We start from the raw sequence: 24,960 nt of genomic DNA, 5'->3' as shown, positions 1-24,960 counted from the left end.
CAACCGTAACGTATGTTAAGTGTTATTGACATTATAGCCCTCAGAGCAACAACAAGCATTGGCAAGTCATTGTTCAGTTTGTCCTGGTTTAACAACAATTTTACCTTTCCCACAAATGTGATAAAAGAGTGTTTATCATGCCCAGATTAGCACTGATAAAGTGACCACAGATGCCTGCTTGCTTTATTCCTCTGGAGTAAGCTTTTCTTTGATGGGCTTCGGTGTTAGTCTGACTAACACATTCTGACTGATTCAGGGAAGACTTTAAGCTGCAAAACCCACTGGAGTATCTGTACTTTTAGGCTTAGTATATGCCTTAGAATGTGCTCTTAAGCAATGTTAACAAAATGGTCAATTAATAACAGAGCACAGCTTTCCTGACCCCTATATTATGAGGTTAGACTAATGGAAGGAGACTTCCATGATAGATCTCTTCAACAAGTTAATCCCTGACATAATCCTTAACTTTAATGTAGTCTAATCCACGTTACTCATAAAAGAGTGCATGAGGCGAGAATTTAATGTAGTTAGAAGAAAAAGAAGAGACCTGTTTTTTCTTGTTTTTTTTTCTCCCAAACTGATTTTTTTTTTTCAGAGATCGTTCCTAATCAAAACAGGCAAGTGTTTTCTTTTAACCAAACGGAATCATTAAGAAAGCAGAAGTAATGGAAAAGTTTACGACCCTGCAAAGTCTGTCATCCTTAAATTACAGTTTCTGATGTCTTGTAAATTCAGCTTGGTTATAGAGAACATATTTGTGTTAGAAACTTTAAACGAGGTGCATTGCAAATGACTCGACTTTTTCCATGTACCATTTAAGATCTCATAAACTCAGTTGTCACTCTGCTCCTCGAGAGCTCATGAATCCAAAGTCATCACGCACAGTCTCACCAATTATTAATTTTAAACATGAAGTTTAAAACACAAGACCTTTTAGATCTTTATAGAGCCTGTATCTGCTGATCTAATTTGCATTTGGAATATGCTTGTAATTGAAATGAAGACATTGCTGAACTGTGGCAGGTTTCTTGTCAGCACAGGGATTACTCTAGAGGATTATGATGATGATTGACACAAATGAAGTCTTTAAACGATATCAGGATGATTAAAATGGTAAGATATAGTGATATTAAAGAGCCCTGAGCATCATAAAAGAAAGGAAGAAATAGACCAGGGAGAAGACAATGCTCAGAATAATCAGCTCAGCAGAGAATTAAAGGAGAAGTACACCCTTTTGTTGTTTAGGCTCATTATGGCTCTTACCTCTGTGTGTGTGTGTGTGTGTGTGTGTGTGTGTGTGTGTGTGTGTGTTTGTGTGTGTGTGTGGGGGGGGGGGGGGGGGGGTAAGGGGGTTAACACCTTACAGTACTTTCTAGTATTTTCATCCATCATTCAGAGTTTTAAGGGGTTTTTTTTGTTTGTTTTTTCTTATCAAAATGCTCCTCAGAAATAAAGAAATGTGCCCCCCCCTCTAAATTAGGCTGGCAATAATGATGATGGATGTTTCAAATTTCTGTGCCCATTTTTAACATCAAAGGGGTTAAAACAAAGACCCTATTTTCATCTTATGTAAGGTAGCCTTTTTAATATTGTGTTTAATCTGGTTGACACTATTCAAAGTTATTCTCAAAGGAGCAGGGCCAAAGCTTTGTCTGTTTCTGTCGGCCTTTAAGACAGCACATGAATGTGTTTTCATCCAGGCAGCCCACAAATATAGAACTACTTAAATTATTTACCACAGAAATTGAACTGAGCATTTCATTAAAAGGAGGCAAATAGGCCAAAATGTGAAAAAGGATGAATCTCCCTTTTAAGTATTCTGTCTATTGGAAGTTTGTATGTGTTATGCATCGTTCTCAGCATGACAGCTATTAGACCTTGCCGTTTTCATGAACACTCACTGGGTTTACATGCAGGGTCTATTAGTTGTAAGAGTGTTGCCTTTTCCATCTTAAATGAATAGTTTGAACGTGGAGTTGAAAAAGAAATTGATTTATATTTACAAATGGCACAAAGGAGGTGAAATCTTAGAGCGGACAGTTTTAGTTAACATTGAGTCAGCAATAATGTGAAGGCATTTGTATATACCTTAGGAGCTTGTGTTGTTGGATTATTAGACAACAGATATTCCAGAGCTGGATTACATGCTGTCTTTGGAATCGCGTTTCAACCTTCTGTAGCACAGTCATAGTCTGGATCAAAACACTCAAGCAGAGCGGCTTAATGAAGGGACGCTGAGTTATTAACTAACTGACCGCTGTATACTTGGAGTGTGTCTAATGACAAGTGGCAGTTTTCAAAGCCATACTATTTTGACTTTATTTTGATTTTTACATTAAGGAATATATCTGATATTTAGGGCTCCTGTGGTATAGAAATTTCCTTACCATGGTATTCGAAGATTACTGACCTTGCGGTTTGCGGTAATACCACAGCCGACCCCCCCCCCCCATGTTTAATTATTTATTCATTTGACGTTATTTGGCCCATAATATGTTGAAATCAACACTTGATGGCATCTATTCACCCGCTGTTGTTGGTGAAAGATGCTGTAAGCAAAGCGTCTACTACCACTTACCATTTTGACAAAGTTGCAAGAAAATAAACACTTTTTGCGTGTCCTCGCCTCTTGCGTGTTGTTTCGTGAGTATAGGGATAAAATACTCAGTCGGGGATCCCTCCCAGGTGACAGATCTTGTCATTTGTGAACCCTTGTCTGTGCTCAGTTGTGCAGGGTGCACAGCACAAAGTTGACATGACATCAGATTACAAGAAAGAATGTTGTGTAATTTGAGCGGTTCTGCGATTTTAGAATCTTTAAAGTTGTGTAGTCTGAACGTGGCTTTAGCTCGCTTGACTGATGCCTTTTTTACCACAAAAGCAACATGCTGCCTCTTCTATATTGGCTTGTCACCCCCTGTCATTGGGTTCAAACCCCAAATGTTCCCAAACTGGAGATCGCACATATGGCTTTGCAGCAAGAAACATTGTTTCTACTGTTTTATCGCTTTCAAAAGACAAAAATCCATCAACTGGGTTCAAGGCCATAGCCTAGGCTAATTGTAGGCTACTAGTTTAATTATGGCATGCCTTTCAAAAACCATATAAAAACGCTAAATATTTGGCTGATTAACTTAAAACTAAAGAAATAGTTATTAATGCATTGAGTTTTGTTACAAATTATAATTAATAAACATGGGTATAGACTGAGGTTATCATACACTGAATGTTTTCGTCCACAACATTATTTGTTGACAGTGGCTCAGTGGTTTTCAACACCAGACTCGCAAACTGCCTATCCTCAGTGTCAGTCCTCTCGATTGATTCGATTGGTCAGTTGACCGGAAGGTCACAATGATGAGATGTGCTTGCTAGTGTATGCTCAGTGCAGAGGTATGGGCGAGAGATGGAGAGATTAAAACAAAACAAAACAAAAAAAAAATGTGTGTACTGTGGACATGATCCTTTTCAAAATTGATAGAAAAAAGTGAGTTTTCGAAAATATGCGAATTCGTGTAGACAAGGCCACAGACCAAGCTAAAAGCTACATGAGGATGGCAGCACTCTCAGATAAGGGGAGAAAAAAAGCTGTTATGACGGTAATAGCGGTGACAGGCTCAACACCGCGGTACACCTCCTAATACTGCGGTATGGTAGTGATGCAGTTATTGTTGCAGCCCTACTGATATCATGCGTTGCATTACACAGGATATGTTTAATGCTTGTCATTGCTTCTAAAGGCTATCTTGACTGAGAAAGGGCACACAAACCAAAGGCTTTGTTGGTTTTCTCTGCCACTCATAAGCAGAGATTGAAATGAAACTGTATTATACAACACTTTATTCTACATCCAGTTGTCCTGTAAATGCATTTGGTGCTTGTTAGACAGGTCTGCCTTTTTGGGGAGGGTGGTTTTTGCATTCGGAAATGTACTGAAAATGATGATGACAAATCACTGTATGTGAAGGGATTCAAATAAACTGATGGTTCTCCTGTTTTGATAGGCAGCACTGAAAACTGTTTGTCATTAGCATTTCCAAGATAAAAAGGGAACAGAACAGAACAACTCAGCATCCAACCAAAGCAAGACCAGTCCAGAGGCTGTGAGTGATGTGGAAACTCTTGAATTTTTCGGGTCAGATAGAATTTTCGTGCAAGTTATGAAAAGTTTGGTGATATCTTTGCACTGGTGCAAACCTATCTCTGTGGCACCTTGCTGTAATTGTTCTTGGTTATTATTCCCTCTGTCTCTCCTGCTCCTGTTTACACAGGACACCAGCTAGCTTTGGGCTTTGTTAGTTGTCTTCTCATGCCAGCACCTGACATGCCTTATGCTAGACTGTCAGTGGAGTGGAGTTTGGAAATAGCATCACAGTGCCTTGGTTCTTATGGGTGAGGTTTCACTCATGAGCTTAGGGTGCCTCTTGATGAGACAGGTGCATGGACAAAAACCGAGCAGTCCCGCATGACCAGAAACTGTTAATTGCACTTCATTTACACTTTTCCAAGATCCGCTCAGTGCAGATTATGTGAGAAATTAACATTGTCTTGAAATAATGCTTCATTGAAAATTAAAATGATGTTTTACTGTGGGTTTCTCTTCAAAACCTCTGAAAAACCTTCTCACTAGTATCAAAAATAGGTCTTCTTTTTGCATCGAATCATCATATTTGTACTTTTATTTCCCATTTGTCAAGGATAATGGGAATTAATTTGCACCTCATAGTGGACAGCTCTTGTATCACAGCTGCTTCAAATACTGGGTACTGTGCATGTGAAACAACATTGAATAAGTTCCTAACATCAGATAATAGGACAACATTAGTCTCTTACTGTGGCAAGCTTTTGATATTTGGTCTTTTTTTATAACCGATACCCCTTAAATGTGACCAAATAGCAAAAAAAAAAGCTCTCCCTGCAAATACTGTAGGTCCTCACATGCTTTAAGATGAGAGCAAGAATATTGATAAGGAAGTTGTAAATCAGTCTAGAAATAATATGAACATTTTGTAAGACATCTTATTACCAGGTCTTCATATTATAGAAATTAGAAGTCTCTATGCTTTTGAATGGTATGAGTGAATTAGACAAGAACGGTTTATTTGGTTTATCATTCATTTGTTTTCCTCTGAGTGCTTCCTGAACAAATGTGCCTGAAGTACTTTGTAAATTGTTTTTCAGGTTCGAAACAGAATTACAAAACATGCTTAAAGCCAAAACGTAGCCATTCCATGAAATGATAAGATGTTGACTGGTGAAGTTATTACTGGTACTATATTAGCCTAATCATGGCTGGACCTAATCCAATTGTGCCACAATGAGAGTATTTAATTAAGTTTTCATTTATAAGAGAAATCCTTTTCCTGTGTAATTAATCATTGATTATTTTTCAACCCTCAACAATGAAGCTCTTGTTTTGAGATTGAATTGTCCCTGTGTGTGTGTGTGTGTGTATGTGTGTGTGTGTGTGTGTGTGTTATTTCAGGGATATGATGATGGATATGATGGGGAGTATGATGACCAGAGTTATGATACGTATGAGGACAGCTACACTAACCAGTCTAAAAGGTGGGCAGTCAAATTTACTCGTAAAACAGAAAAGTTGTTTTTGATAATTCTCTGTTATCTTTAATAATGATGTTCAACATCTTACTTTATTTTATTTCAAATACATTAATTTAATTTTATCTGTACAATTCATATTTTCCTGTAGGTAACAATATTATTCTGTTTATATATGTACAGTTTTTTTTTTCAATGCCAAAATTCTTAAATGACTAAATAAATTTTACATTTTATTAAGGATAAATAGAGACTAAACATTTCTATAGTTTTATTTGTCTTATTTTTCAAACAGATGTAATTTTATTTTATTTTTATTTAATTGAATCAGTATAATGGAAGCTTTAATAGCATGTTGTTATCATTTTAAAAGCAGCCTTTAAATGACAAAAGTCCCTGAGGTCTTTGCCAATGGCCAAAATTCTGGGCCTCAGACATGTTCTTACCAACTTATAATAATGAAAAAGAGACTGTTGACAACTGTAATGTCCAGTTTTTTTTGTTTGTTTGTTTGTTTTTTTTTTAATTTCAGTGTTTCTGAATACTATGAATATGGCCATGGAACCAGTGAAGACGCCTACAATAATTACGGTAAACACACATCACATTTGTTCACTATAAAAATAGTGCTAATCGACTTTAACTCTCTTTAACTCCTGACATTTCGATGTATGTGAACTGATTAGCATAAATAAAGAATTGAGAAACGCCTATCTGTACCATTTCATATCATGTATATGCTGTTCTATGTTAGCAAGGCTAGCAAGGCTTGCAGAATTAGATGGAGCTCTGTCTGTGCAAACTGCCCTTGCCAGAATCCAGTTCCATCATTTCCCATAGTGATGTTAAATGCTCCATAGAAGAAAAATAAGGAAAGACACCTTGAGGGATTCACCGGTGGCCGAACCACCAGGGTCCAAGGCGTAACCATGGCATTCAGTTACCGTGGGGCAGGATTTTAGCTGTTCTTGAAAGAAGCCAGTGCTGGAGGCCATCCTGATGCCCAGCAAGGGAGACTGGGTAGCCTTTCAGCCGGCAGTTTGCCTTTTGAACTCATGTTCTCGCAGGATTACACTTGATACCAGGAATCCTGCTGTTTTTGGCAGGAATCCTATGGCTCTCTTCTCAAGCCAGTCTTTTTTCTTTTTTTTCATTGCTGGTGTGCCTGGCCACTCATTTTCAAGCTTGGTCAATTGCACGTGGGAGTCGTCCCCTCCAACCCCCCTCAAATGGGTGCCACCAAAACCAAGAGAGCAGTGATCTGATTTTATGCGTCATAAACACCATTTGATGTGGAACCGACAACTCCACCGTGCCGCTATTGTAATGTCTTGAATCTTAACAAGGTACCACGGGCAGAGGCCAGATTTTCTCTGCTGACCAACTGTGGGCAGAGAATCATCAAATTCATGTACTGTAGCAAAACCAACTGCTCCTGTGGTGTCTTTAATGTGTAAATATAGGACCTTAAAGAGACTCTTTTTTTTTTCTGCTTATATTATGGTATGGTTTTCCATCTACCCCATCTACCCTTACTGTGTGCTATGACAGCCAAACCCTGTGTGGCCTGATACTGAGCAGATTGTTTTGTGAGCGTCAAACTGAACACACCCCTAGACCCTAACCAAGCACTGATTCCCAGCACACACTGTATCTCCGACAGCCGGGTCACGCTGTGAACTCAGCCAGGAATTCAGGCCTCATCAGTTCAGCGGATGCTAACTGATAATTAAAGAGAATGTGACATTTCATATTTTTCAATTCTCTGCTAATGGACAGAGGGAAATGTTTGATAGAGCTTGATGAACAGAAAATGGGCCTGGAACTAATACTGAAAATGGATGTGAAACATTTTATGTCGTTAAAAAGCCTGGCTCTTGTTATTCTCCCATGCTCAACATGAATATACAGCTTAGAAATGTCTCCAGAGGAGTAATATGCTCATCAAGAACAAAGCACGAAATATTTCTTGTACTCTGAATAACTGAATGGTTGCTCATTTTCAAATGTTCTATTTTTTGTTTGTTTGTTTTGTTTTTTTTTCTTTAAGAGGCCTCAGTCATGAATTACATTTGAATGATTTCAGGTAGTCTGGAATGTGCTTGGGAAGAATATTTCACAGTCTTTTCCTTTTGAGCATGGCAAAGAAAACAACCCCAGCTGTGTTTGCTTTGGGGTTTTTTTGTCTTTGGACACTACACTGTGGTTTTGGGCCTGATCTGATAGCACACATCAACAGATGTCATACGGATCTGTTGTACAGCCATCTAATCCTAAATAAAGTAGGTCATGGACCTGCTCTTTAAACAAAGTGTTATCAAGTGTTATCAAAATTCTAATATGGAAAAGCTATTTGTCACTGTATCACATTTGAACAGAAAGCTCTTTAACCACAAATTAAAATTTTTAATCTTTTTTGTTGTTGTTGTTGTTCATTTTACTTCCAGGAGAAGAAGAATGGACCTCCTCCCGACCCAGCCTCAAAGCCCCAACAGCAAGGCTCTCACGGGGGGGCTACAGAAAACATCCCTATGGTAGATATTAAAGGTGCTCCAAATCTGTCACCTCCAAACTGCGCCAAACTTAACAGTTAGGTTCTCTTTCTAAACATTTATCTGGTCCTAGCTTTTTGATCGACTCAACTCCCCCCTTTTAACCAAGGACCAAGGAACTGCATACATAAACCTTGACTTTTAAACATAAAGTTTGTTTTTTATAACATGGACTCATTTGTAGAGTACAAAAGAAAAAAGGTAAACTAAATCAAAACTGGGCAAAGAAACTTGCATTAAACTCCCATCCCTTGGAATGGTATCTCTCTTGGCTTGTCCATTGTATGTCCTTCAAAAACAAAAGCATGGAGTTGCTTTATAGACTTATGCTTCTTGATAGCCCTTAATGGTCTATTTTCCCATCAATGCCAGAATGAATTGCTACTATACCCAGATACTCGATTTGTACATAACATCCTTCCTAATTTGAGAATGGTAAATATTGAGTTTGTATATTTAATTTTAATATTGATATTGGGTATGACAGCAATCAGCTATGTATGTAGCAATCTACAAGTGCTTTGCATTGTGTTTAGCCTGTATTTGTACATAAACATGTAATAATAAAAAAAAAAGACATTAAGCACATGTGTAAGCTTCTCTAAATAGGTGGCCATAATTGTTAAATTTGTGTTGTCATAAATCTGTTAATAAAGCTGAAAGCATTTTTTGTAAAATTAGATACATTCTAAGTACATGTTTCTAGTTTCCAAATGCCTGCTTGGGTTCAGGAAATGGCTAAAATGTTTTGATACTTAAAAAAGGGAAAATCATCTAAAAAAATGAAATTTAGCAACGTTGTCAAGTCTTTTTTCTTTTTCTTTCTTTTGTGTACCAATAGATAAGCTGCATTAATATTACTAAGACTTTGTTAAATAATTTTTAAAGTTAGAGCTAAATTGTTCATTGAATCTTGATTAATCATATTAAATGTATAACATGTTAATGGAACAGCAACTGTTTAGACCAATAAATTGATTTTTATAACATATTTTTTTAAGTTTGACCTCATTAAACACAAATTCTGATTGACTTGTTTGCACTAGCATGACTGTGAGAATGATATGGAGATTAAAGAGGTAAGAACGTCCCCATATTACAATAAGATGTCTAAATGCCTTCAACCTTTGGTGTTGACAAGTATGCCCAAAGTATGTGAATATTTGCATATATTCACAATGTCATCACTCTTGGCAGTGACCTGGATTTACAAATTAGATCTCTGTTTCTGACACCTTTTTTCCCATTTCTGTTCTTCAACTTCAGAGAGTTGTATTTTTGTGCTGTAAGTTGAGTGTTTTTTTTTTTAAATATCACAGCCATTGAAAACCCTTTAGAGATTTCAATTCTCTTTTGTGACTGTTAGAGCCGATTGCTGGTGTTTATTAAGAGAGTAGGTCACGGGACTGTCAAGATGACTAAACATTAAGCAGGTAACCCCCCCTAATAATAACTCGTAATGTTGCAAATGCCAGTCATAAATTATTACGTTACTTGCACTTAAAAAAGTAAACCTGCCCTATCTAACCCCAAATAAGAGCCTCAGCCCTCTAAAACCGCTAATGAATATTAACTAGTAACTTCAAAAAAAAAAAAAAAAATCACTCACTAATATTGTAGAGAGCAAAACAGATCCTAACAATGTTTTAATTAAAAAAAAAGGCTAAAACTGATATTAATATCAGACCAGCTAAAATAATTTACATAACCAGAGACCAAAAAGAAAAAAAAAGAAAAAGAAAAAGAGGTGGTTGCTCTGAGATGAAAATTCTTTTTTATGACGGCTTTTGTCCCGCCTCATATATTGGTTTACTTTTTTGATCGTAACACGGGTCTTCACATCCTGTTTGTAATCCATTAGGCCACATTGCATGCAAGTGTAACTTTGTTTGAAATATCCGTCTTGTTCATCGTCTGTCATATCTCTTTGATTGTGAGTGACACAAAATCCATCTCTGAAATAAGACTTCTTTTTTTTCCCTAAACAGGCGAAATACAAGATGTAACTTGATAGGCACAGGAAATAGTTGGAGCTGGTAAGTGATCACATTTTGCTCTTAAAACATCATGTTCAGTTTCATTTCAGATTTGGTTTTAAAGGTCTTAGTCTAATGTCTCTTGTGATTTAAGTGAGGATATCCACTGACTATATGCACCATTTAATGCAAGAAAGCCCAATCATAATGCAAAGCATTAGATTAATTTTATGATTAAAAATTACAGATTATTTGATAAAAATGTATTAGTCAGATTCAATTGTCCAGATAATTAATATAGTAACAACTGTGTGATTACGTATACATTTTAACTAAAACGTACTGAAATTTTAACTTACTCATGGAACTAATGTTTTATTCAGGACCATTCATGCTCGCCAAAAAGATATTTAAGCTTAAACTGAGTTACACTGAAACAGCAAAAAACACAAATAAACTTCTAAAATCCATGAATATTTACTTTTACAGCCAGTAAGGTTGTCAGTGTATCCCCACTGCGTACAGATGCTGGCAGTGACAAGTCTGCCTGTCTGTTGTCTAAGAGGAAAGCAAATGGGAATCTTGCTTGTTTAATACATAATGCCTCAAAGAGATAAAGATAGATCAAATACATGGGGAAAACACTGGGGAAAAAAAACTCTTTTCAGGAGATTGTTGTTGCTACTTTTGTTTTTTGTTTTGGTTTTTTTTTTTTTTTTTTTTTTTTGTTTTGTTGTTTTTTGTTTGTTTGTTTTTTGGTTGATTTTGTTATGGCAAACTTTATTTTATTCCATCATTTATTAATTCATTAATTTTTAAAAGATCAGTCTTACACTAGTAAGTACTACAATCAGTTTTAAACATTTTTCAATTTGCAGCATTAAGCTTAAATTCATTAGAAAATGGAAGGTGCTGGTGTTTGTTTACACAACGGCTGTATTAATCCGTTTAACCAAGCACCAGCCAGGTCTTTTTGGGCTTCATTTGTAGATAGGAATTGCCCATAAGCATTCAGAGTTTTATAACTGAATATATAGATTAATTATACACTTTACTCGCAAGTCCTTGGAGAATACTGCGCGTACTCAAGTGTAAATGTGGCCTTCCTAGTCAGTTTGTGTAATTAACAGTTCTGTTAATTATTATGCTGGATTTTCTCCATACTCATCTCTACATGCGCGGAATTTCAATAGAGACAGTCACACGTATGTAGGAAGGAGAACTAATCATCCTAACTGACATTTAGACCTAATTAATAAGGGTTTCCCCTCATAGCTTTTTATACGAGGGGATTTCTTTGGACAGTTTAAACAATACCTGCCCTTTAAGGATGCTATGAAGCTGATTCCACATTGCAAACCTATACTTTGTACCTTAAGGAAACAAGATCCCAGATTAACTCAGGTTAAAACATTTTAGAGCCATATATTTTAACCCAGCATGCCTTAAGGATGAACGATGATATATTACGACAAACATATGATATAAAGATCACATGATTGCAGGGAGATCAGGTGATATTCTTTCATCTGTTCCCTCATGAATAAGTGCCTGTGGGTCTGAGTTGAATGCTTAGCCTGAAAAGGATTGTGGTAACTGTATATGACGTTTTACATCTGCGTTACAGACATCTGTTTGAACACTGATTTTATGAGCACTTGCTATCAGATTCATTTGAAGGAAAGACTCTCATCTGTTATTGACCTCTGCTCATTGTTACATAAAAAGGTCATGTTTTAGTGGTGTCTGTAGGAGAGTATTCATTATTAATATTGTTTTCTTTTGTGCACTTTTGTGGAGCAATCTCTGACCAATGACCTGCATAGCACATGGTCAAATTTGTATGCATAGCAAATGGTCTTTATATTTTAATGCTAGATAGACTGCACATTAAACACACTGCAGTTCTTTATTTTAGCTGAAATGGTTATTACATAGTTATATACTGTGCATTTTAATGTGTAAATAGTTCCCAAGGATTGTATTTATCCCGCTTTGGTTTTTTTGTTGTTGTTTTGGTTTTTTTATATCAAATATATGCATCCTATTGTTGTATTAACTGAAAGAACAGTAGTTTATGGCATATGCCAATGCATCAATTCTACCGTCTCTTCCTCCACACAGTCTTGTATCATACATTTCAGATAAATATGTGCTAATACCTCTTCCAGTATGGCAATATTGATGAACAGAATCATCATTTTATTTGGAAGAGATTATTTTGTTGAAACATTACTCTTCATCTGCATTTTTGCCTTTGTTGTTACAAGCGGTTGTATTTCGAAGTGAATGATAAACTCTGAGACCGTCTGTTTCAGTGCCAGGTCAACAGAAAGCTTATTAATGTTGAAGGCGGGGAGCAGTAGAGACACACGATTTCGCCAGACACGTTTGACATGTGAATGGCTGAAAGGCTGCTAATTAAAACAGCTAGTCTCTTCTAATCAATGCCTCCCAGGTGCTAACTTTGTCATCTCATAGCCATGCTAAGGGCAAAGCCGTATAAAACAGACAAACTTTGAAGCTTGGATACTTAGCATTTCATTTGTCGTCGCTCTGGAGTCTGTTTCTGATCAATGAGAGTCTGTACTGAAATGTTTAATTATCCCGAGGGTAACCAAGCGCACACCAGTCTCAAGTCAGCATAAAGAGCCCACAGATATGTAAGTTCCTCTGACATATTTCAACCATGCATTGAATTAATGAGGCATTGTCCTCTAGAGAATAACACAAGCATATTTAACAAAGTAAACTTACAGACAGTCATGGAAAAAATCCACTCCTAACCTATTTTATCTAATAGTTTTACTTGGAATGAGAAAATGCTTTGTTAATAACAACAAAAAATATTTTTTTATTTTTGTATCATTGAAAAATTTGTCACTTACTGAGAAAAAAAAAGTCTTTGGAAACAGAGGGTTGTGGTTTCCAACCCCAAACATGACAGATTACTGCTTCTGCACCTCCCAACAGGGCACTTAACCTCAAGTTTGTCCTGCCGGCACTTAACCTCAAGTTTGTCCTGCAGGCATTTGAATTCTTACTGAGAGGAAAAGCCTGCAGAAACTGTTAGGGTATGGCAGTAAAAGAAGCAACCCAGTATCCAGAAAGTTGTGGATTCAAACTCCAAATCTGACAGTTCACTGTTTATGTGCCCCTGAGCATGGAGCACTTAAACCCTGAGTTTGGCCCTCAGGCATGTGAAAGAAAGTGATAATTATGTCACTCTGGATAAGAATAAATAAATAAATGTTATTGTAAGTGCAGTTCTATTCCATATAGCTGCACAGTAAATCTGGCCATGAGTCTAGCGCAAACAGAACAAATATGTACAAACACTCACTCACTTTCAAAGCAGCTTATCCTAATTAGGGTTGCGGGGGGGGGGGGGGGGGGGGGGGGATGCTTGAGCCTATCCCAGCGTTCATTGGGCAAAGGTGGGGAGACACCCTAGGGCAAACCTGCATGTCCTTGGATTGTGGGAAGAAACCGGAGCTTCTGGAGGAAACCCACGCAGACTCCGCACAGAAAGGACCCTGGCCGCCTGGCTGGGAATCGAACCTGGAGCCTTCTTGCTGGGAGTGCTACCCACTGCGCCACCATGCCATGCTGCCCTACGTACAAACATATTTATTAAAATATTTACATTGCAGCGCACAACCCTCAATTCCCTCTGCAACAGTTTAGATTGTTGTGCGCATGATACGACAATCATTGCATTTAAACATAACTTACATGAGACAAAATTATTACAATATAGTAGTATAGCAATCAGACTTAATCAGCGATGCTTATTTCTTGTGTCACCATCAAAATGATAAACATAAAGTGTACGGCAAAGCTGTGCATTGCCTGTTTGTGACATTCATCAGAGGAAAAAAGGGAGGCCGTAAATGTCAAGAGAAGTACAAATTGCGTATTTAATTGCTCTGCTTTTTAAATCAGATTAGATTCCTGCATCCAAGTGGCATAAACGTTGAATAGAATTTGATTATGTGAGAGAAACACACACACTTCAAAGGTATTAAACAGCTCTCATATTTCATATTTGCAGAAAACAGAGAGCATAGAATTGTAAAATGATGCTAGTAAGATGTATCACAGACGTAGGAAATAAATTATTCTAAATATTGTGAACATTTCTTAAGGTAGAAGGCAAAATATTAATGATACTTTTTTTTCGATTTTTCTACTATTTATAAAAAAAAATTCTGATAATACATACCATTCATGTGTAGGCCATACCTCACACTGTGGTTTCAGCTTGGTACCTCTTTTGTCTTCAACAAAACAAAGAGCATGATTTTCTATTGTTTTTGAATTTTGGAGGATGGCTCGCGGGGTTCATCAACGTCTATTTAACTCAACCCCTTACAGTCATTCTGTAGACACTGAATCATAGAGATGTTTGTTAATTACTACATTTGTTTGATGTCAATCAGACAAGTGGACCAAAGATCCCTTTATGAATCTAGGACCTTGAGTTGAATGTGTATGATCTATTTTAGAGTTGTTCTTGATATTTTGTAACATTTGCAATTCAGTGAGAGGAACTGCAAATATCATGGGCCTTTGAATCTGTCTCCCTGGAAACTTAGGGCACAGGATGAATAGTCCACTTCATTTACCCTAGATTCAATATTCAAAAGAAATTAATTTTGCATAGAAATTCTGGGTCCGTAATGATCTTCTGCGCAGTTATCAGATCTCACCTAACACAATCAAAGTTTGTTCCAGCAGTGTGCATATTCATCTGAACTGACGCTCAAACCCCTTCTCTTACTATGCAAATTAAAACACGTAAACTCAGGGAAAAAAAGAAACCTTTTTTGTAATGCTACACATCACTAAATGTTCAAATGATTTACTTAAACCGCATGGTTCCACAAACTTTGCTTGCTGATCTTGTAAATTGAATTCAGATGGGTTTTAAAACTGCAGGATAACAAACACAATTAGACGTTAAGGACTTTAAGCTCTTAGCCACAGAGGGAGAGGAACTGACACACGGCGCCTCATCTTTATGCAATATTTATATGTCTGTGATCTGACAGTGTGAGTGAAGGCGAGTCTATTGTACTGTTTATTCCATGAAATATGGCCCTATTTTAACTTATTATAGTGTGACGATATTATCCTATTAGAAAGAGCTGGAATTAAGGCTGTGCTAAAGGAAAGCCAGAGAGGTGCATGGTGTGGGTGCAAGAAAGGTATGTTTGTTAATGCAGTCTCGTTCTCCTAACTCTCTCTCTGCTCCATGAAACTCTCTCTGTCAGCCGGTGCTCTCTGTGATCAGTGCTAATAAATGGAGCACAGCAGGAAATCCCTTCCCCATTGTCACTCCCTGATCACAGATAAGTGTCGCTGATGGAAACAATTTTAGAAATAAACTAGCTTTAGTCTTGTTTTTTGTTTTTTGGGGTTTGTTTTTCTTTTTTTCTTTTTTTTTTTATCTGTCGGGTCACTTTAAAAGAGAGATGGGACTGAAGATTTCATCATCATTTAAATCTGTGGAATGGTTACAGCTAATCCTTTGTTGAGGTTGATTTAGATTAATAAAATGCTAACATTTTTGGCTTAATTGGCAAAAAAACATAATGCAATATGGTTCAAAAAACAAACAGAAGGAGGTTTTTGGTGTTGCCTGAGCGGGAAATGTGCCACCTCTGGTAAATGAATGCTTTCGCCGAACTCTTAAGAGATTCTTTCCCCATCATCAGACCTGAAAAGACTACAAAGACCAGAGAGAAGCTGGGCTGACCCCAACTGGATGCTCTCTGGAGTCTTATTCCTAAGGCTCTGGGCCACGCAGTCTGTTTAGATTAGTGGTGAAGAGGTCAAGCAGTTACAAGGAGTGGCTAATAGGTTCAGGACAGTGGTTTTAGTACATATTTAATTCTGGTCTAATGTCTAATGAGCAGTTATACTGTTACAAGCATGCTTTAAATCGATTGACTTTTAAAGGAGATCGTTAAGTCATAGTCCCATGAAAAGTCACGCAACATGAGAAGTAATGAGTTCTTTTTTTTTTTTCAATTTGAGGAAAATAACACTGCTAATAACACTGCTGTCCCAACTGAAATGATTATCTTATTGTACCACAGAATTTTTTCTTTAAAAATCACTGAGACAATCGATAAGATCATTTTACCTCGCCATAATTCTGTTGGCCATTTGGTTAAGATCATGGCTCCATTCTGATCATAACAGTGTTATCCATCAAAATCACACATTCACAGTATTTGAGGTGCTAACAGGACAGTATTCCTGACATAACAGGGCAATGATCTAGAGAGTAGCTGAATACATTTCCTGATTCTACTCCTATGCCTTCAAACAAACTACTTTTTATATACTCTACATTCAGACTACTCACTGAAGCAGAAGAACTCATTTCTGTTGTAAAATGGACATAAGGATTGCACTGTATTGCATTTGCTTTGTGAAATAAACTATTATCATGTGAAGGTCATCATCATAAAATTGCTATAACCTAGAGCTCTCGAATTACTTATAATCTCAGTGTAAAACTCAGCCTTTATGGATCACTAAATTTGTCATCTGTGAGTGTCTTAACTGTGTAACATGTTATCCAATCAAAAATCCAGAAACATCCAATGAAAGACATGTCCCATTACACAGAGTGTAAGGTAATGTACCGTTACAAGCGTATCTTCATAAAACAGATTTACAAATGGTAGTCTACTCTCTCAGTCTATCAGACTTAGCTTCTTCTTCTTCTTCTTCTTCTTTTTCTTCTTCTTCTTCTTCTTCTTCTTCTTCTTCTTCTTCTTCTTCTTCTTCTTCTTCTTTTCTTTTTCCTCTTCTTCTTCTCATAGTTTTGCCCTCTGGGTAGAGTTTAGTCACAAACGTTAATGTTGAAGCATAACAGCTTTGCACAATGAATGTCTCCTACTCAATTCTCTGTCTTGAAATTTTGTATGCTGTCAGTTCTCTCTCTCTCTCTCTCTCTCTCTCTCTCTCATTTTTTTATTTTAATCTCTCCTCCAGCATATAATTCATCTGTTAGTCTAACAACATATGACATCTTAACACTGCTTGCTCCTCTACTGCAGGGCCTTACCGGCTGCCACACGGTGCAGGCAGATAAAAGCAAGCACAGAGGTGAAGCATCCTCTCTCCTGGAATAAGTGCTTAGTACTACAGATAATTAATATGCTGTGCAGATACACCTGGTAAGTAGCCTTTTAACACGTCTAAATACCATGTACTGTGTTACAGTCAGTATTACTTATTGTGACCATATCAGTTATGATCACAGTGCAAAATTATGGTCATCAAAATGAAGGATTCCCTGGTCTTTTCTACTTCTTCTTCTTCTTATTGTTATTATGATGATGATGATGATGATGATGATGATGATGATGATGATGTAATGGAAGCTCTGAAGGGCAAGATGACAAAATGAAGCCCTCACTCCTAGGAACCTCAGGAACTTTTTTCTTTTATGATTTTAAAACTTGCTTCCATTCAAGCCCTCTTTATCACACAGAAATGGAAAGGTAGTCTGAACAGATTGAAAATTATGATTGTTGTAAAAGTTCTTAATCCCTCAAATAAATATTATCTCTAATTCCCCTTAATTTCTCAGGGGCTGGTGTACCAGACACAGTCTGAAGCTAGTACAGGACTGAAAAAGACTTTCAATGAAGAACACACTTTAAAAGTGAACAGTAGTGCATGCCTAAAATTAATCTGGCGCCTGGAATACAGCCCTGTCAGTTTCTTTCATATTTGCCATTCATTCTCAGTGTTCAGTGAACAACTGAGTGTTGTTTGTGGTAATTAGCGGGAGGCCAACAGGCAGAAAAGTCAAAGTAAGCTTATTTACAAAGATCAGAGACTGGGATTGGATACAGTGGGTATACTAAGTCTTACTCCTTTATTCTTTTAAATATATGTATATGTATGTATTGACTCTATGAAGTAATTACTTTGGCCAATGCATTTATCCAGGGGATATTGTCCCTTTGTAAATCAAAGCCTCCTGTTATTAAAATATAAAACACTAGCAAACCCAGTCTTTTTAAATGAAATATAAGCTTTGACAGTGTATTTGTAAAGTGATAATTAGTTGAAACAATAGAGGGCAAACAGTGCAACATTATGCAAGTGGCAATAATGAAATCAGCTGAGGACGGGAACATCACAGATTACTTTAAAATGACTATACACTGACTTGAAATGTAGCTGTTTATTAATTGTCTGTTCATATAAATTGGGAGAACATTCTAGAAAAGTAAATAGGCGTCAATCAGTTGAGAGACCATGTTGTAGATGTTTTTTTTCATATGTGCATAAGTTTCTTGTGTTTATGTTTTTTTAACTGTCTGCTCTGTCCTACTCTGGGATCCTTCCTTTCGTCAAAGATAAAATTGTATGTAAGCTGGGGGAAAAAACAAAACATTTGCAGTAAATGATACCATGTTGTATCTTTAAGGATGCAAAATTAAAAAAGAAAAAAAGCCCAAGCTAGCAACAGGCCCAAATAATTCAAAACCTAAATGTGAAGTCATCTTCATGAAGGATTCCCTGGTCTTGAGCAAGGAGTATGTCATGAGCAGAGTCCTGCAGGCCAGATTGGTATGGCATCTGTTAGCTCTAAATAGTTGATATGACTGATTTGCATTGCAAAGGTAAAATAGCTGCCAGTGTTAGCTGAGCAGTGTATGCCAAAAGCACTCTCAGATCCATTTTCACACCAACCATGAGTAAACAGTTGCCAAGGGCCAGAATCCCCAAGTCCTCAGTGTATGTAAGTGATTTTTTTTCTAATGTGATTTCCATAGTTCTGATCCCATTCTTCAAAAAAAATACCAGTGGCTCATTCTATGATAAAGTTGGTTTGCAAAAAAGAATAGTTTTAGATGTGTCACTTGCCTTCTTTATATAACTTATGAACTCAGCAAAAATGATTAGACATGCACTTAATATACCATTTTATGTGAGCAGGATAAGAGAGACTGACCAAAAATAGGTTTCAGTAGCGTTAATAAAGAAACACCGTCCAAGGTTTTAGTCTATGCACGGCACAGTTAAGAATGAGATCATAGTTCTATTAGCCAAGAAGCAACAAAAAAATGATTGAAGACTCAATTAATACCACCTGAGTGAGATTCCAAATATTTGACAGTGATACAATGATACCATCTGCTTGCCTGGATGAGCTGGCAGTGTCTTCCTGTCTGACACACTGATGACACAGTGGTGACACAATGCTATTGCCAAAGTCAACAGGTTTTTTTTTTTCCTCTGAGAACTAAATATAATTGCATTTATTTTAATGACTGAGGTTCTCTGACAGATTCTTGTGACAGTAACTATAGTTTCTTGAGCGACACAAAAAAACCCCCCAAAAAAACAAAAACAGAGTCAGAGGTGTTTTCCTACCTGTGTGAACAATCATCCTTCACATTTCCTATGTTTGAGTTGCTTTATGTTTGCTCTTTGTTTTTTTCTTTTTTTTTTTGAAAGCGAGAGTGAGAGAGAGTGAAAGCGGATATGGGTGACTGGGAACAGAAAGAGCACCATTTGCACTGTTTACAACTGAGTGGTTCACCATGAAATTGTTTTGTCTTAGAAGATTTGTGTGTCTTGTTTTCCACCAGCAGCTCGGTTCTCAGAATGCTTTCTCTGGTTCCTCAGATCCATGTAGAGTCATTTGTGAAATGAGCTTGAGCTTGGCACAGGATGGTTGCATGGCAAAGCCATGGTGATTGCACATTGAGCTGGGTCTTTCTCTTTCCTTGTGCCAGTCGGAACTGAACCAGACTGGCACCAGGACAAAAGGAAAAGTGATACAATGAGCTTGCCATGTTATTTAAGTGCATGCCCAATGCTTTTTGGCACGTAGTTGCAAATGCCTCATATTCAAAGCACAGTTTAAAAAAAAGAGGGGGGGGGCATTCTAAATAAACATTATATAAATATCTGTCCTGTGAAAATGAAACTATGAGAGCTGAACATACAAATGAGTGTCCTCTTTGCATTTTTCAGCAGATAGATGGAGGCTCTGCAGACTGACCTTGTCCACATCAGCAGGTGAAGCAATGTGTCCTGTTTTCATTTTGCCTTCAATTTATGAATGTATTCACATCCTCCCCAAATACCCATAAGCATGCGAATCGTGTGAATTTAAATGACTTGAGCGGATAAAAATACAATGTTTATGTCACCATATTTATGGAGTGTCAGAGTAACTGAAGCAGATTGCTGCTCTGATCTCGTAGACTGTGTTGCTATGAGTAAAGTAGCAAAATAAAAAGCTTTGCCCACACAGTGACACAGATGCATTCAATCCACTTCAGGCAAAATTAACTTTCAATGTGTGATGGATGACAATGAGAGCAAAATATATGCAACTCATTGGAATGAAACATTTTTCTGAGCTTAAAACATATGATTTATTCTTGATAAATGTATGCCATTTTTTCTTTTTCTCATTTTCTTTTCCTTATTTTTTTATGCTTTCTCATTTGTGCCTCCACTTTGGGCAAACAAACAGGCAGGTATATTGTTACAGGATCAGTTTTCAATTTTCTAGACTATTCGAACTATATAACTACATGCTACGACAACCTATTTGGACAGCATTTATATGTCAAGCTATATACACAATGCAGTATTACAATTTAAAATTCATTACATCTGCTCTGAATGGAAACTTATGCGCCTCTTGTAAAGAATGGAGTCTTATCCTTCACTGCCATTCTTTTATATGCAATAGGTTCCAATGTATAGCATGACCAATCTACATTTTCCAGGAATAAACATACATTCATAGATCCAGTTTCTCTCTCTTCAAGAACATTAAACAACAGCTGCATGCCCCTGTGTTTCATAATTCACGCTAACTCAGACTGATTTCATAATTCATGTCACATTCATAGAGCCGGTTGTGGATTATGTTGAAAGGAAAGACTTTAGAGCACAATAGATGCATTTGCCGTGGCAGTCCATAACACATTCACTCTAACAATGAAATGTACTGCTCTGAGGACAAAATCTTTTAACATTAGTATGGAACTAGCCCAGCTTTTAGCATTTTTCAGTTTTTTTATACCATAGCATCCAAATTTTGGATTTAATTGTATTCTTGGCTGTCTCAGTCTGTAGTCGTCTTTTAAAATGGATGGGGTTTTCTTTGTTTGTTTGTTTATTTGTTTTGGTAAAGTGAAAGGCCTGTTGTAAGATGCATTTCAATCTTGTAATTCTCGGATGACAGTTTAGACACCATATGCTTTGTAATATGTTTGAATTTCCATATTGCAGGCGGCTTGTCATAAACCCTACATCAGTGTCATGATGAATGCTCACTATACATAAGCGCTTCCCATCCTGGCCTTATCTGCTCCATGGAAACGGAACAGCACAAGAAGAGAAGGAGCTTACATATCCTGTAAACATTTTTATCAAATCCGTGAATTGAGTTTTCTTACAATGATTTTTTTTTTTTTTAATAAAATTGTCTGATTTTCTCTTCCTCGTTTCCATTTCTCCTTTATTCTTTTTTTTAATTGACCAGTTTATTGACTTTGTAGTACAGCTCTCCACTAGTTTAGAAAAAAAGAATTCCTCATTGAATCCGAAGTGAAGCAACTTTTTCTTCTAGTCGTAGAGTAGCAGCATAACAAAGGATAGTGTTTCAAAGGGAAATGTGCCCGATGTGCCCATAGCTCTCAGAGACGCTGGATTTGCAGACATGCTGTCAGCTGGAGTGTGTCATCAATAAAAGATGAAGCAGGCCTTGGGTATCTTTCATGCCTGGTAATAAATGGTGTGCTCAACAGTGCCAACATGACCATGTTAGTTCATTAGACAGTCAGACTTACCGCTGTCTCCCAGGCCAGATGTCACGAGCTCTTTATTGCACTAGTGTGTCACCAGCAGCAGAAAAAAAAAATGATTGTCACACAAAGCCAGTTAGTCATTCTGCTTCCAAGGGGCAACTCATGTGACAGTGAATGGAGTCATCTGAAGCCTCACATCTGGCGAGTTGTAATGAAGAGCATAGAGGCAAGGCAACAGTGCTGCAGTATAAAAAGGTAATCTGCCAACTGGAGTGTTTGGAGACATCCCAGTGGCTGTAGTTCTACTAGGAGGGGTAAAAACTTCCAGGGTATGTTTAAAATATGTGCTAAGCCTCAGGTTGGCTAGCATGTTTATAATGGACATAAAAGCAGGTGAATTCTGCACAGGTTCTCTAACTTTATGTGTTACACAAGTCTGGAGGACATTTCCTCCTTGCTATGAATTTAATTAAACGCTGACTGTTGATTTTATTTGCACAACTCAAATGTATCATTATGAAATAGCATAAGAGATTTATTGTGTGGTCTTACAGGAGATGGATTTTTTCCTAACTCACATGATAAAAAATTAAGATAGAGAGAATTTAATCATGCAAAAGAACTCATCTTAACATTGTAAACTCTGAAAAAAAGAACAAGGTCAACAAATCCAAAGGACTTCAAAACTGCTCAGGGTGTCTGTAAACACAGCTTGAAATCCAGTGGTGAAAAGTAAGCGGTGCTTTGCTTAAACAGAGCCTGGCGTTTGTTGTACCTGATTGACATTTCAGCTGTCAGCCTATGACTGGTCCAGAAAAGGCTGCTCACTTGTATAGAATTCATAATCAACATGTTTAGCAGAGTCCTTGGCATTTGTTGCCACTGGTGTTTTTCCTGAGTTGGATCAAAACATCACTTAATATGGCGTAAGCTGTTGACATGTTGACAGCCCAATGAATTACCCCTGAAAATACTTGTTATATTTCAACACTGTCACATTCAAGTGTCCCCTTAACACAGTTTTTGCCCTTTACCTGCACTCTTTCATCCTATTTTTCATGTAATCAATCACATTTGGCATTTTGAGAAAAGTGAGGAGCCCATGAGATATTGGTAAGTATTGTATGTATGTATCTCTACCAAATTTGTGGAAGTGGAAAATATCAGTGGGGCATTGTGGTATGCATAATGTGTGTAATTTATCATGAAACAGCTTGCATTCCTTCCTGAGGCTTTACAGTGTGTGCATGTTTGAGAGTTTTCTGTGACAATATTTCTTTGACAGTTTCATTACTTCCGATATTTTGCACGTGTGAAAAATACGATTCACTGTTAAACCATTTCATAGGCCGACTCGATTAATATCATCGCCATCCTACCATCTTCTCATATATGAATTATTGAGTGTGTTTCAAAACCAGGGCAGAAATGTGTTTTAAAAATGCAAATGTAGTACTGAATATATTATCACATATTCATCAAGCCTTTTCAGAACGCAACTGAATCGTAGACGAAAACATATCTTTTCATTTTCTTTACAAAAAGAAAAAGAAAAGAGGAGGAAGAAAAACCACAACAAAGTTTTGAATAATGTTCTGCAATGGGTCAAAGAAATCACTAAACTACGTAAAATTGAAAACCAGCATGGAGAATGTCTTGGGCTGGGCTGACATTTTTGTAAAATATTACCCTAAAATACGTCACATGTAACCATTTTAAGGAAATGTTTTAGAATTAGGGTTAGGAACAGGGTTAGGATAAATTGTTGGCTAATTCAGAGAATGATATCTCTTGTGAGGCACCTGGTTAGCCAATTAGAAATATGGACTTTCAAACAAGCCATCTCTTTAGGTTTACTGTGCCTGCAGTTGTGGCACAGTAAGAAAACAAAACAAAACAAAAAAAACATACAAGTATGATAGAACATTTCAAAAAGTGGTTTATATTCATTTGCTGTTAAGGTTACATGAAACAAATGTCTCTTTATATTTGCCATATAGAAGCCATATCCATCACATAGAGCAACATTTAGACAAAATTCTAATTTAGGATTCCCGAAACCTTGAGGGAAAGGCTGGGGAAGAGGACTGTTCTATTTATGTGCAAAATACTGTCTTTCATAGTCCGATCACAGTATAGCACAGTGAAATAAAGATCAGTCCTCAACTGAAATTCACAACTGCTTTCAGCAGCTGCTCATCATTATGGACTCTCCATCATATGAATTGCAGTGTTTATCCAGTGCTCCACCACTCCACACAATTATATCAGGCTTCCAAATTCTCTTTTTTTAACCGTAGATCATTACGTTAGATGTTCGCAACTGATTCCAATAAGATTCCCTTGGAGTGTATAACAATTCTACCACTCTGCACATCAGTTAAATGCACAGAGCATTCATATCTCTCAAACACATAGAAAGAGTTATTCAAGACAGCGAGCAATTTATGGAACGGGCTGAGTGATTCATTTATGTCTTTCAGCCCCCCTCCCCCACCGCCACCTCCACCCCACACTGCCCAATTAGTCTCCCTCTTACCTGGTAACAGCCTCCGTCTAGACAAGTGAGGCTGATGCACGTCACCATCGATACATGTGTGACCAACCCATCCATCTTTTCATATTATGAGAAGCTCAGCTTCACAGAGCTGCAGTGCACATGGAGAGCACTATTCATGCAACAGTAACCATAGCTGTATTGACACCTTACCGCCAGTGACCAACCAAAGAGCAAACAGAGGGAGAGAGACCCTGGTCAGGGACGAGGGACCCTGGGCAGTTGCGTTTGTGTAAACCCTTAGTGAGCGAGAGCATACTGTGAGACACTGCAGGAGCGCTAACCTGTGGCCTGTTTTAAAATGGTTTAAACTCTGATTACTAAACTAATTCTGTGCTGTGACACGTATACATTACCATTCACTCTGGATCCCAATGTCTACACAGATTTGTGCTAGTGGGTGAGGGAGACAGTGGCATATAATGTGGTTTGATGATAAAATTTGTTTATTTTCTAGCCCTGTTTTTGCTCTGTTGCTTGCCAACGCTTGTGTTGTGGATCTA

The 24,960-nt window shown here is 37.3% G+C and overlaps 1 protein-coding gene across 1 annotated transcript in view; it reads left to right on the top strand.

The window, feature by feature from the left end:
• Window positions 1–8,107, top strand: part of khdrbs2 (KH domain containing, RNA binding, signal transduction associated 2) — a 54,225-nt gene extending 46,118 nt beyond the window's left edge. Inside the window, exons 7-9 of the mRNA XM_030772817.1 lie at window positions 5,486–5,568; window positions 6,095–6,153; window positions 8,010–8,107. Coding sequence (XP_030628677.1) covers window positions 5,486–5,568; window positions 6,095–6,153; window positions 8,010–8,107 — 240 coding nt within the window. The remainder of the gene's footprint in view (window positions 1–5,485; window positions 5,569–6,094; window positions 6,154–8,009) is intronic.
• The last annotated feature ends 16,853 nt before the right edge of the window (window positions 8,108–24,960 follow it).

This window comes from Chanos chanos, chromosome 4 (genome assembly GCF_902362185.1).
Source record: "Chanos chanos chromosome 4, fChaCha1.1, whole genome shotgun sequence".
Taxonomy (NCBI): Eukaryota; Metazoa; Chordata; class Actinopteri; order Gonorynchiformes; family Chanidae; genus Chanos; species Chanos chanos.
The sequence above is the reverse complement of the archived record's forward strand: the minus strand, read 5'-3'. Positions and strand labels throughout refer to the sequence as shown.